This window comes from Candida pseudojiufengensis, assembly GCF_024610245.1.
Source record: "Candida pseudojiufengensis strain CBS 10847 chromosome Unknown scaffold1, whole genome shotgun sequence".
Lineage (NCBI taxonomy): Eukaryota > Fungi > Ascomycota > Pichiomycetes > Serinales > Debaryomycetaceae > Lodderomyces > Lodderomyces pseudojiufengensis.
This window is the reverse complement of record NW_026261530.1, coordinates 1067383-1079229: the sequence shown is the minus strand read 5'-3', so window position 1 is coordinate 1079229 and position 11847 is coordinate 1067383. Positions and strand designations below refer to the sequence as shown.

General features: G+C 29.9%; 6 protein-coding genes across 6 annotated transcripts; 4 read left to right on the top strand and 2 right to left on the bottom strand. All coding sequences in view use genetic code 12, as the record gives it.

Moving 5' to 3' along the window:
• Positions 1 to 185: 185 nt before the first annotated feature.
• NMD3 (ribosome-binding protein) lies at positions 186 to 1757 on the top strand (the record flags this gene model as incomplete). Its single annotated transcript, XM_051758401.1, has 1 exon — positions 186 to 1757. The coding sequence occupies one exon, from the start codon at positions 186 to 188 to the stop codon at positions 1755 to 1757; it is 1572 nt and encodes a 523-aa protein (XP_051613963.1).
• A 384-nt stretch (positions 1758 to 2141) lies between these two features.
• On the top strand, positions 2142 to 4043 carry APG7 (Apg7p; the record flags this gene model as incomplete). Its single annotated transcript, XM_051758400.1, has 1 exon — positions 2142 to 4043. One exon carries the CDS (start codon positions 2142 to 2144, stop codon positions 4041 to 4043), a length of 1902 nt encoding a protein of 633 aa, XP_051613962.1.
• Positions 4044 to 4294: 251 nt separating this feature from the next.
• KGF55_003589 (uncharacterized protein) lies at positions 4295 to 6991 on the top strand (the record flags this gene model as incomplete). The annotated part of the gene is made up of 1 exon (XM_051758399.1): positions 4295 to 6991. The coding sequence occupies one exon, from the start codon at positions 4295 to 4297 to the stop codon at positions 6989 to 6991; it is 2697 nt and encodes an 898-aa protein (XP_051613961.1).
• A 97-nt stretch (positions 6992 to 7088) lies between these two features.
• Positions 7089 to 7856, bottom strand: PUP2 (proteasome core particle subunit alpha 5; the record flags this gene model as incomplete). Its single annotated transcript, XM_051758398.1, has 1 exon — positions 7089 to 7856. The coding sequence occupies one exon, from the start codon at positions 7854 to 7856 to the stop codon at positions 7089 to 7091; it is 768 nt and encodes a 255-aa protein (XP_051613960.1).
• A 382-nt stretch (positions 7857 to 8238) lies between these two features.
• LSC2 (succinate--CoA ligase (GDP-forming) subunit beta) lies at positions 8239 to 9982 on the bottom strand (the record flags this gene model as incomplete). Its single annotated transcript, XM_051758397.1, has 2 exons — positions 8239 to 9453; positions 9950 to 9982. The coding sequence occupies 2 exons, from the start codon at positions 9980 to 9982 to the stop codon at positions 8239 to 8241; spliced, it is 1248 nt and encodes a 415-aa protein (XP_051613959.1).
• Positions 9983 to 10808: 826 nt separating this feature from the next.
• KGF55_003586 (rRNA-processing protein) lies at positions 10809 to 11651 on the top strand (the record flags this gene model as incomplete). Its single annotated transcript, XM_051758395.1, has 1 exon — positions 10809 to 11651. One exon carries the CDS (start codon positions 10809 to 10811, stop codon positions 11649 to 11651), a length of 843 nt encoding a protein of 280 aa, XP_051613958.1.
• Between the last annotated feature and the right edge of the window lie 196 nt (positions 11652 to 11847).

Below are 11847 nucleotides of genomic sequence, written 5' to 3'. Positions count from 1 at the left end.
GATGTTCTGATATCTTGTAGATCTAAAGTTTATGTAAACATACTTGAAAAATATCAAACGAGCAAAAATTGGTCACGTGAGTAGAACCTTAATCTCCGAAATATTCTTTTTAAGATGGAGATGACATTTGCAATCGAAAATTTATAAAACAGAATTACATTAATAATACAAGATCAAAAGCAAACATGTCTAATTATACTCAACTCAACCCAAATGATAGAGAAGTAGCAACTGGACCGGTTGCAACAGTGTTATGTTGTAATTGTGGTGTACCAATGGATGGATCATCAGGTTTAGTCATGTGTTACGATTGTATAAAATTAAATGTTGATATAACAGAAGGAATACCTAGAGAAGCAAATGTATCATTCTGTAGAAATTGTGAAAGATTTTTACAACCACCTGGACAATGGATCAAAGCACAATTAGAATCAAGAGAATTATTAGCATTATGTCTTCGAAGATTAAAAGGTTTGAATAAGATAAGATTAGTTGATGCATCATTCATATGGACTGAACCACATTCAAGAAGAATTAGAGTTAAGATTACCGTACAGGGAGAGGCTATGGCAAACACTATCGTCCAACAAACATTTGAAGTAGAATATGTTGTTATTGCAATGCAATGTCCAGATTGTGCTAAATCATATACTGCAAATACATGGAGGGCAACAGTACAAATAAGACAAAAAGTTCCACATAAAAGAACTTTCTTATATTTGGAACAATTAATCTTAAAACACAATGCTCATGTTGACACAGTATCAATTCAAGAAACAAAAGATGGATTGGATTTCTTTTATGCACAGAAAAATCATGCAGCAAAAATGGTTGATTTTTTAACTTCCGTTGCACCTGTGAAAGTAAAAAAATCTGAAGAATTAGTAAGTACAGATATTCATTCAGGTTCATCAAGTTATAAATTTTCATATTCTATTGAAATTGCACCAATATGTCGAGATGACCTAGTAGTATTACCTAAAAAATTAGCTCATTCAATGGGTAATATAGCAAGATTAGTACTTTGTAATAAAGTCAATAATGCAATGCAATTCATTGATCCTTTCAATTTACAAACTGCAGATTTATCTTCACAAGTGTATTGGAGATCACCCTTTCCATCTTTATTAGATGCAACACAATTAGTTGAATTTGTTGTATTGGACGTTGAACCAACCGGTGACGTGAAAGGAAAGTATGTTTTAGCTGATATAGAGGTCAGTCGAGCTAGTGATTTGGGATCAAACGATCAAACTTTTTACGTAAGATCTCATTTGGGTGCTATTTTACATCCAGGTGATTCATGTCTTGGTTATTATTTAACGAACACGAATTTTAATTCAGAGTTATACGACACTTTAGACACAGATAATACTCCAGAAGTTATTATAGTTAAGAAACATTATTCGAGAAAATCCAAGAAATCGAAGAACAGAAAATGGAAATTAAAGAGAATGGCTAGAGAACATAATGATATTATAGCAAATGACGATTCAAGACAAGCAAGACAAGAACAAGAAAAAGCTGAAAGAGATTATGAATTATTCTTACAAGAATTAGAAGAAGATGAAGAATTAAGACAAACTATTAATATGTATAAAGCTGGTGAAGATCAACAAGAACCACAACATAAAGATGAAGATGACATTGATGAGGATGTTGATGATGAAGATGCTCCAAGAATTGGTCTTGATGAATTATTAGATGAATTGGATGATATGACCATTAATGATACTGCCAGGAATGAACAAGAATAAGTTACTATTTTAAACTGTTTTTAGTCAGAAGTTTTGGAAAGGATGATCAAAACACTTATAATAGTTAACAGGTGAGTCGTGGGGCACAGTTGGAGATAAAACTGTTCTGTTTACGACTTTAATATTTAGTATTCAAAGCAATGATGTTTTCAAAAACTCTGAGCTTTTGGAATAGGAATTTCAAGCTACGTTTATAGCATTGAATGCAATGTCACCGATCTTTTTAAAACAAATATGTCTCTTATGACCTCTTTCTTTGCAAGTATCACGATGTGGAGCTCTGGTTTTGTTATACCATTTTTGTGTAATATTATATATCGTTATCTTATCAGAATTCGTAAAACAAGCTTTGAGATAAAAGAGAATACTATTCTTTCATTACTAATGACTACTTTGAAATTTACACCGATTCAATCTTTTATAGACTCGTCATTTTTTACAAAATTAGCAGACTTAAAGCTAAATAAATACAAATTAGAATCAACTGAAAGTAAAATCACTGGTTTTCAATCGAAACCATCTAAATTAAATAAATATAATGACACAACGATAGTATATTTATATGATGATAGTTTTGATGCAGAAGACTTAGTGCCGAGAAATGATGATAAGTGGCCATTGAATGGAGAGATTTTAAACGTAAATACAATTGAAGAATTCAAGGGTTTGAACAAACAAGAACTTTTGAGTAAATGGGGAGCCGAAATACATGAAAAGATTTCAAAAGCAGAATCCTTCGATTTAAATGTTTTCAACCCCTTCTATGTTTTGAGCTTTTCTGATCTAAAGAAGTATAAATTTTATTACTGGGTTGCTTTTCCCACGATTAACAATAGTTGGACAATCAAAGAGGAGCTGCAGGAAATTAGCAAAAACTTAATTGATGAACTTAGTGAAAAATCAGAACAAGTCATAGGGCAATTTTATCAGCTAGATTCTAATATTTTATTCAATAAATTGGACAAACTGAAAAAATCAGTTTTTGTATTCTTTGATTCATGTCTAAATGCTGATAACAAACCCTCAATTCAATTAAAAAATTACTTATACTATCTTGCTTGGAACGAGATTAACTCACTTGAATTAATTGTATACAGAAATAATGGCACATCATTTACACAAAAATTAAAACTAGAGTCACTATCTAATCCACCAAAGTATACAGGATGGGAAAGAACTACTGAAGGAAAATTAGGACCAAAACTAGCAGACTTGGGTTTATTAATTGATCCTCAGCAGTTAGCTAAACAAGCCGTGGAGTTGAATCTAAAATTGATGAAATGGAGGATTGCACCAGAATTGAATTTAGATATACTAAAGCAACAAAAGGTTTTACTATTGGGAGCAGGGACATTAGGTAGTTATGTTGCTAGAGTATTATTGGGTTGGGGATTTAATGACATAACGTTTGTGGATAATGGAAGAATCTCTTACTCAAATCCCGTACGACAACCTTTATTCAATTTTGTTGATTGTTCAAGTGATAACGGAAGAGGAGAGTTGAAAGCTATAAAAGCTTCAGAGAACTTGAAAAGCATATATCCGGGGGTCAACTCTGAAGGTTTTAACTTAGAAGTTCCAATGATTGGTCATCCTGTGACTGATGAAGAAAGACAAAAAGAAAATTTTGACAAACTAGATCAACTCTTTGACAACCATGACGTTGTTTTTTTACTTATGGATTCAAGAGAGTCAAGATGGTTACCAACAGTGCTTGGAGCAGCTAAGAACAAAATTGTAATGAATGCGGCCTTAGGGTTTGATAGCTATTTGGTAATGAGACATGGAAGTGTAGAACAATCATCAACTGAAAGATTGGGCTGTTACTACTGTAATGATGTTGTTGCTCCAGAAGATAGTTTGACCGATAGAACTTTAGATCAGATGTGTACGGTCACAAGGCCAGGTGGAGCATTAATGGCAGCATCATTAGCAGTTGAATTGTTGGTATCATTGTTACAACATCCAAAAAAGCAATTGATAAAGCATAATGAACGAACAAAATTTAGTAATGCTCCGCATCAAATCCGTGGGTTTTTAAATAATTTCAGTCAGACTAGTTTATACACGCCGAATTACAAACACTGTTCCGCGTGTTCTGAGATTGTTTTATCAAAATACAAGGATGAAGGTTGGGAATTTGTTAAAAAATGCTTGAATGATACTAAATACTTAGAAGATATTTGTGGTTTGACGCAAGTTCAAGAAGAAGCTGAGAAAGCATTACAGGAAATGACAATTGACGATTTTGATGAAGACATAGACGAAGACAATGAAATTTTATGAATTATTCTAATAGACATATATCTGTTATTGCTTTTCCTATCTCTGTAACTCTCGACTTGATTAATTTATACGGTCATGCATGGCCAATGCCATTAACCAAAGCATGAAATGTTGTCTTGGTAGTAGTAATGTCTAATTTTGATGTCACATTTTAAAACGCGTTCCAATTTTAAGTTTGTGAAATTGTAAACAAAAGAACAAAATATACAATAAACAAATTACTCTACATCAAGAGTTATTCATTCCAATAAATGAACCAATTCACACCATCGCAAACGAATCGAATGTATCCACTGAGACCATTCGAGAAACGAAATGAGAGTTTTGATAATTTTTCACCTACAAATACTTTTCCTAATAGACAACCACATTTTCAACAAACATCGCAACAAGATCAATCAACAAATATTCGACTAGATACTGCATATCAGAGAGACATAATCACATTGAGAGATGATTTCGAAGATACAGATGACGACGAGGGTATAACTTGCTCATGCATTGTTAAAAATGACATAGAGTTCCATCAAATGTCTGCTCCATTATTGAATGAAATTCAAGAAATCGATATACAACAAGCACTTATAATAAAAGATTTATTATTTATTCTACTAGGTTTTGAAGGAAACTACATTTTATACAGTAAAAATTATAATTCGGACTCGATGAATTCAAGGATAAATGGCCCGGAGTACAGAGTAGCGAAAAATTTAGATATCAGTTTGAAAACTGTTACCAAAAAGATAATAAAGTTGGGTAAACAATACGATGGACTCAATAACTTTATTCAATTCTATGACAACTCCGAAAACGGTAAGATCATACAAGCGTTTTGCAGCTTTGTAAAATCGTTTTTCAAGGAATATTATAATGTATTATTACAAATCGAACATGAATATCAATTTAATAACAAATTTAACATCAACCTATTGGATCAGATACTACATCAAGAAATCTCAAACAAGCTAGAACACCTTTACCAAATATGCCTAAGTATACACGAGATAAATGTCGAAAGAAAAAATCACAACGAAATGGACATCGATGATCTACCTCCATCTACAATAGAATCAAACGATCTATACAATGATAAGATGAATACTTGCAAGGGAGGATTGGTGCTACAAATAATACAAGACAGATTAACATTTTTCAAGGGAGACTTGACCTCTCTTAAATTTTTACACTCATTATTAGACGCCATCAGCGTTGATTATGTTCAAATGTTAAATAAGTGGCTAAGTGAAGGAACTATAGATGATCCATTTGACGAATTTATGATTAAAATTACTAAATTACCATCACATCTCAAGCAATACATTGACACAAAGAAAGAAATCTACTGGAATGAGCTATTCTTGATCAAAAAAGATGGTTTATTGGAACAATTCAACAACAAAGAAGTTCAAAAAAAAATTTTAAACACTGGAAAGTATTTAAGTATCTTTAAAGCCTGTACAGGTTTACCAAATTTTAAATTTTTGACTAATGAAGATCATAAGGTTACTAAACTTGATAGTTTGAACGCTCCGGATTTGAATTTAAAAATAAATCAATTTTATCAAAGAGCCAATAATTTGCTACTTAAATTAATCTTTCAAGGCTATAAATTTAACAATTTGATATCCAATTTCCAAACTTTGTATTTATTTAACGATTCATTCAATATAGACAAATTTTTAACTTCAACATTTCAAGAATTGAAGAAAAACAAGTTCAAAGTATCAAGTTCCAAACTAGTAAAGCAATACAATGAAATATTTATTCCTAAAATTGAAAACAAAGTCGGAGATGAATCATGCTCCTCAATTGATCAAATCACTATACAAAATCAACAATTTAAAATTAGTGTTGAGAATTTCTTTACATTAATTCAAGAATTAGCTGAAAGAAAAGACAATTTTGATATCAATTTGAAACGATTTTTTGAAAATGGAAATGAAAACATGGAAGATCAATCAGACTCTGCTCCAAGAAACTCAGAGAAATTTGAAGATTTAACGATTTTGAGTTGTGACTTATCTATACCAACTCCCTTTCCATTAAATTTAATTTTGAATAGACAAATATCATATCAGTATGAGCTTATGTTTAAGTATTTAATTATAATTAAATTCATTAGAAAACAAAGTGATATAAATTGGCATGATTTAAATACTTCAAAAATTTGGACTAATCAATCATTTGAACCAGGAATTATAAAATGGATATTAAGATGTAGAATGTTACATTCAAGAATTGGTACATTTATAACTGAAATTCAAAGCTACGTAATGTATGATGTGATACAAGAAAGCTACAAACAAATTACAAAAGTGATTAAAACAGCTCAATCAAACTCAGAGGCATATGATTTAAAGTCTAATGGAAGTGAAGACGATATTATCGAATCACAACAAGAGCAAAACATATTTGGCACAAGATTGACTAGTTCATCATATGCATCAAACTCGATATTTGACAACAAATTGAATTCAAAAATGAACAATTCGAATATGAATGATAGTAGTTCGAACATAATGAATGATAACACAACCGATATAACTATAGAAAATTTGATTTTGAATTTACAAACATATACAACTACTTTACTCAGTGATTCAATGTTAACAAGACCAGAAACATTTCTTATTATTACGAAATTATTTGAATTTATAATTCAATTTCAAATTTATACAATTCAAATTAAAAAATTTTTAATACTTGTAAATTTTGAATTATATAAAAATTTTAGTATTGAATTTCCCCAAAAATTTGCTTCAAAACCTATGGATCAAAATTCAATTGATAAGAGAATTGAATTTTTAAATGATTCATTTTTCAATCAATATGAAAAATTTGGAAATTTATTAGCTATATTCTTGAATATTATTAAAAAATTTGGTGAATCTGAGAATAGAGTGATTTTACAATTAAGTGATAGATTAGAAGCTTGTTTTCCTGAATAATTTAATGAAAAACGACTGTGTAATATTCTACATGACTCGTGATAAATAGGACTCTTTAAATTAATTTTTTTGTATCATACATTGCTTCTCTATTTGACTAACTCATTATGGTATCTTCATCAGTAGCTTGTTCATTCAACACTTTGATAATAGCATCAGTTTTTTCATCACTATAAACTTGAAATCCTCCATCTTTAGTAACACTAGCTAATTGAGCATTTCTACAATCTAATTTTTCTTCCATAACTTGTTTTAAAATTTTTAAAGCTAAAATTTCAGCTTCTTTTAAAGTTAAACTTTTATGATATTCATTATTTAATTCAGATTGTGCACCTTCAGAACCTGATCCAATAGCTTTTGCTTCATATCTATAAAATGTCCCACTTGGTTCTGCATGATATAATTGTGGTCCTTTTATATCATCCCATCCAGCAATTAATAAAGCAACACCAAAAGGTCTTGACATTAATCTTTTTTCACCATCTGCTCCTTCACCAAATCTTAAAGCTAAATCACATACATTTTGAGTTAAACTTTCTACACCAATTGATTCATCATAATATAAATTATGAGTTAAAGATGATACACGAGCATGATCAATCATTGATCTTGCATCAGCAGTTAATCCACTCATTGCACAACCTATATGATGATCTATTTCTATTATTTTTTCAATACTTGAACTTTCTAAAAGTGATGATGTAACTCTTTTTTCAACTCCTAATATTACACCTTCTGATGTTTGAATTCCTATTGCTGTAGAACCTAGTTTAATTGCTTCTAAAGAATATTCAACTTGAAATAATCTACCTTCAGGTGAGAATGTTGAAACTCCTCTATCATATTCACTTCGTGTTAAAAACATTGTATATGCTGTATGAGTTTATGTGATGAAAGTGATGGTGTTTATGAATTTATTTATCTGTATCAATTGTCAATTGGTTCGTTTATTGAAGTGATTTTGTCTATGATGGAGATTAATTATAACTTAGTGGTGGCAATTGATATTGATTCTTAATTTTTTTCAAAACAAATTGTGCTACCAGAGAGGATTTTAAAACTCAAATTTTAACATTGCAAGAGAGTGAATGCACAAACAGACTAATAGTTTCTGAATAGTTATATGATGTCTGAATTTCACATTATAAAAGTATGTATTACTGAAGTTTCTATATAATATCTCTTGCCAGACTTAAAAACAGTCCAAAATTATGCATTTTCCAGTAATATTAGTAGTAGTGTTTAATTTATGATTGTTTTGGAGCTAAAGAAACAATTTTTTCAGCAGCTGGATCTAAATCTTCAAAAGCATATAATTTTAATCCTGAATTATCAATTAATTCTTTTGCTTCAGCCATATTAGTTCCTTGTAATCTAACAACAACTGGAATATCTAATTTAAAATTTTTAGTAGCTGCAATTAAACCTTTTGCAACATAATCACATCTAACAATACCACCAAAAATATTTACAAATATACCATTAACTTTTTTATCTGAAAGAATTAATTCAAAAGCTTTTTCAATAGTTTCTGGAGTAGCAGTACCACCACAGTCTAAGAAATTGGCTGGTTCACCACCATATAATTTAATAATATCCATAGTTGCCATAGCTAAACCAGCACCATTAACAATATTAGCAATATTACCATCTAATTTAATAAAATTTAAACCATATTTAGCAGCTTCAGCTTCTTGTGGATCTTCTTGAGTTGGATCTCTCCATGAGAAAACTTCTTCTTGACGATATGATGCATTATCATCAAATCCTAATTTAGCATCCATTGCTAAAACTTTATGATCTGGAGTTTCAGATAATGGATTAATTTCAACTTGTGTACAATCTCTATCAATAAAACAATTATATAAACCTTGAATAGTTTTAGCAGCTTCTGGAATAGCATCTTTTGAAAATCCTAATACTGAAGCAATTTCAGTAGCTAATTTATCTGAAACTCCACCTTCTAATGGTACTGGGAAAGTTTTAATTGCAGAAGGATCTTTAGCAGCAACACCTTCAATATCCATACCACCTTGAGCTGATGCAACAATAATTGGAGTTTGTTTAGCTCTATCCATTAAAATAGCAACATAAGCTTCTTTATCAGCATCTCTTCTTTCAACAATATAAACAGCAGTAACTTCTTTACCATTAGCACCTGTTTGTTTAGTAATAATTTTATGACCTAACATTTGACTAGCTAAATCTTTGGCTTCATCTGGTGAAGAAATTAATTTAACACCACCTTGTAAACCAGAATCGAAATGACCTTTACCTCTACCACCAGTTAAAGCTTGAGCTTTTATAACTAATTCATTAGTGCCTAATTTTTTAGCAGCATCATAAGCTCCTTCGGCAGTAGTGGCTGGGTAACCTTTTGGAATTGGTACACCATATTCACTTAATAAAGCAGCTGATCTATATTCATGTAAAGATAAAAATCTTTTTTGTTGAACAACAGACTAATATGAATTGTTAGTAAACTTTCTAGGGTATGGAAAAATTCGATCTATACAATATGACCAAGTCGAAATCTAATAACACCAACAGATCTGTTAACCAATTGATAAGAGATCGTTATGCAATCTCTTGAGTCCTAAAATAATTAGGTTTCATTGGTTGAAAAATTATAAAACAAGATCGGTGTGTGAGGAAAAAATAGATATCGGCAATAATTTTTTTTCCATTGCAGATGTCAACGTGTGAAATGAATTATCAATTGAATTGAGTGATATAACAGGGATGTATCACCACCGGACGATAATCAATTTGTGGTTGTAGTCGTAATGAACATTTTTAATGAATTGATTGAAACACTCTGAGTTTGAATGGTCTTTAAACGGATTAACTATGGACCACTTAAAGATATTATTTTAACAATAATTAACAGATTCCGTTGGCGCAAATTGATGAAATGAACTCGTTGAATTTTTCACATTGATAGTTATTAACACATACTCTTGATATTCTAGCAATTGATCTTGATAACATATTGATGTGAAATGAAATGTTAAGTCGTATCTGTAGTAGACTAAAAAACTATTAGAAAAAAAATTGAAATTGATTTTAATTTTGTTGATATTTTTTTTGTTTGAGAAAAAAAAATAAATTTGATTTGTGTTTGAAATATTCGTTCTTCAGTTACTTGAGACGAACTGTTAAAATTAATTGTAGAACAAACGGGTCAAGTGATTGAAATTGAGACAGTATAGTTGAAAAGAACTGTCATATGAAAAGTGAAAATTTTTACAAAAATTCAAATTCTTATCTTTTGAAACATGAAAAATAGACGTAACGAACGTTAAAAAATAATTTTGTTTCTTTTCTAAATTGAATGAAAATTTATTATAATTCGAGTTCTAACAACACCGGTATTATAATAGAAAGCATTTTTAGACTCACCGATGTAATTAATGTAATAATAATATGAATTTTGAAGTGTTTGGTCGGATAATTTAATTATTATATCCAACATGAAGAGGGGATAGATCCTAAATCTCCGGGCTATCGATGAATGAGTTTCCCAGAATTACCACTAGCAAAACTTTCTAACGACTATTTGTAAAATCAGAAGATCAATCGCACCATTAAATCTTGATTTTTTCTAGAGCACGATAAGACTTTATGTTTTAGTGTGGACACCTTGAAGGATGGCTGCGAAATTTAATGTTTCATTATATTGCAAAAAATCGAGTTCAAAATTCAAAAGTTAAAAAAGTCACGACATAGAAAATGACATTAACTTCAATTATGTGTGATGATCTAAGTTTACTGTACTCTTAATATAAATTGCAACCATTTCTAAAATACACATTCAATGCCAAAACGAGATAGAATAAGGCCGTCATATGTCGACGAAGAGTCAGAAGATGAAATAAATTATCAGCTAAGTAGTCGTAGTGGTAGGGATATAAGCTCTGGTGAAGAAGAAGAAGAAGATGACGAGATTTCAACCATATCTTTTGGAGCGTTAAATAAAGCACAATCAAAATTACAAAAAGAACAGCGACATCAAAACCAACAAGAGGAGAGTGAAGATGAATTTTTTGAAGAGTCAGATTCCGATTCAGGACCAGAAATAACTAGTAGTTCTTCAAACAACAATTCAAATAAAAAAAGGTCAAAACATGCTCCAACTATATCATCAACTAAAAAACCTGTATCAAGAATTAGAGATATTCCAGGTTTACCATCAAGAAAACAAACATTACATACAGATATAAGATTTGATTCAGCATATGGAAAAGCAGATATAAATAAAACTAGAAAAAATTATGCATTTTTAGATGATTATAGAAAAGAAGAAATTAAAAAAATGGAATCAATTTTAAAAGATCCTAAATCAAAATTAAATGAATATGAAAAACAAGAAATTTCAAATCAATTACAAAGTTTAAAATCAAGAATGGATACTTTGAAAAATAAAGATTTAGAAACTTCAATATTAAAAGAATATAAAAAAAAACAATTTGCAAATGTCAAAAATGGAAAATCTTTACAACCTTATTTTTTAAAAAGAGGTGATAAACGTAAAATTTTGCAAAAAGCAAAATATGATAGTATGAAACCTAAACAACGTGAAAAGGCAATGGAAAGAAAAAGAAAGAAAAGATTGGGTAAAGAATTTAGACAATTGGAATTTAGAACTAATAATAAATAGGATAATAGTACAGTTTATTGATGCATTAAAATTCGTTTCTCTTTGTAGTGATTATGGTTATTAATTAAATTTCATCTATAAAATTATACAAAAATCTTGAGTTATAAAAATTACTATTTGTTAAAAAAAAATTCGAAGAATGAAAGACTATATGGACAAGAATATGGCTTTTGGAAAGTTGGAAGTGTGTAAAGTA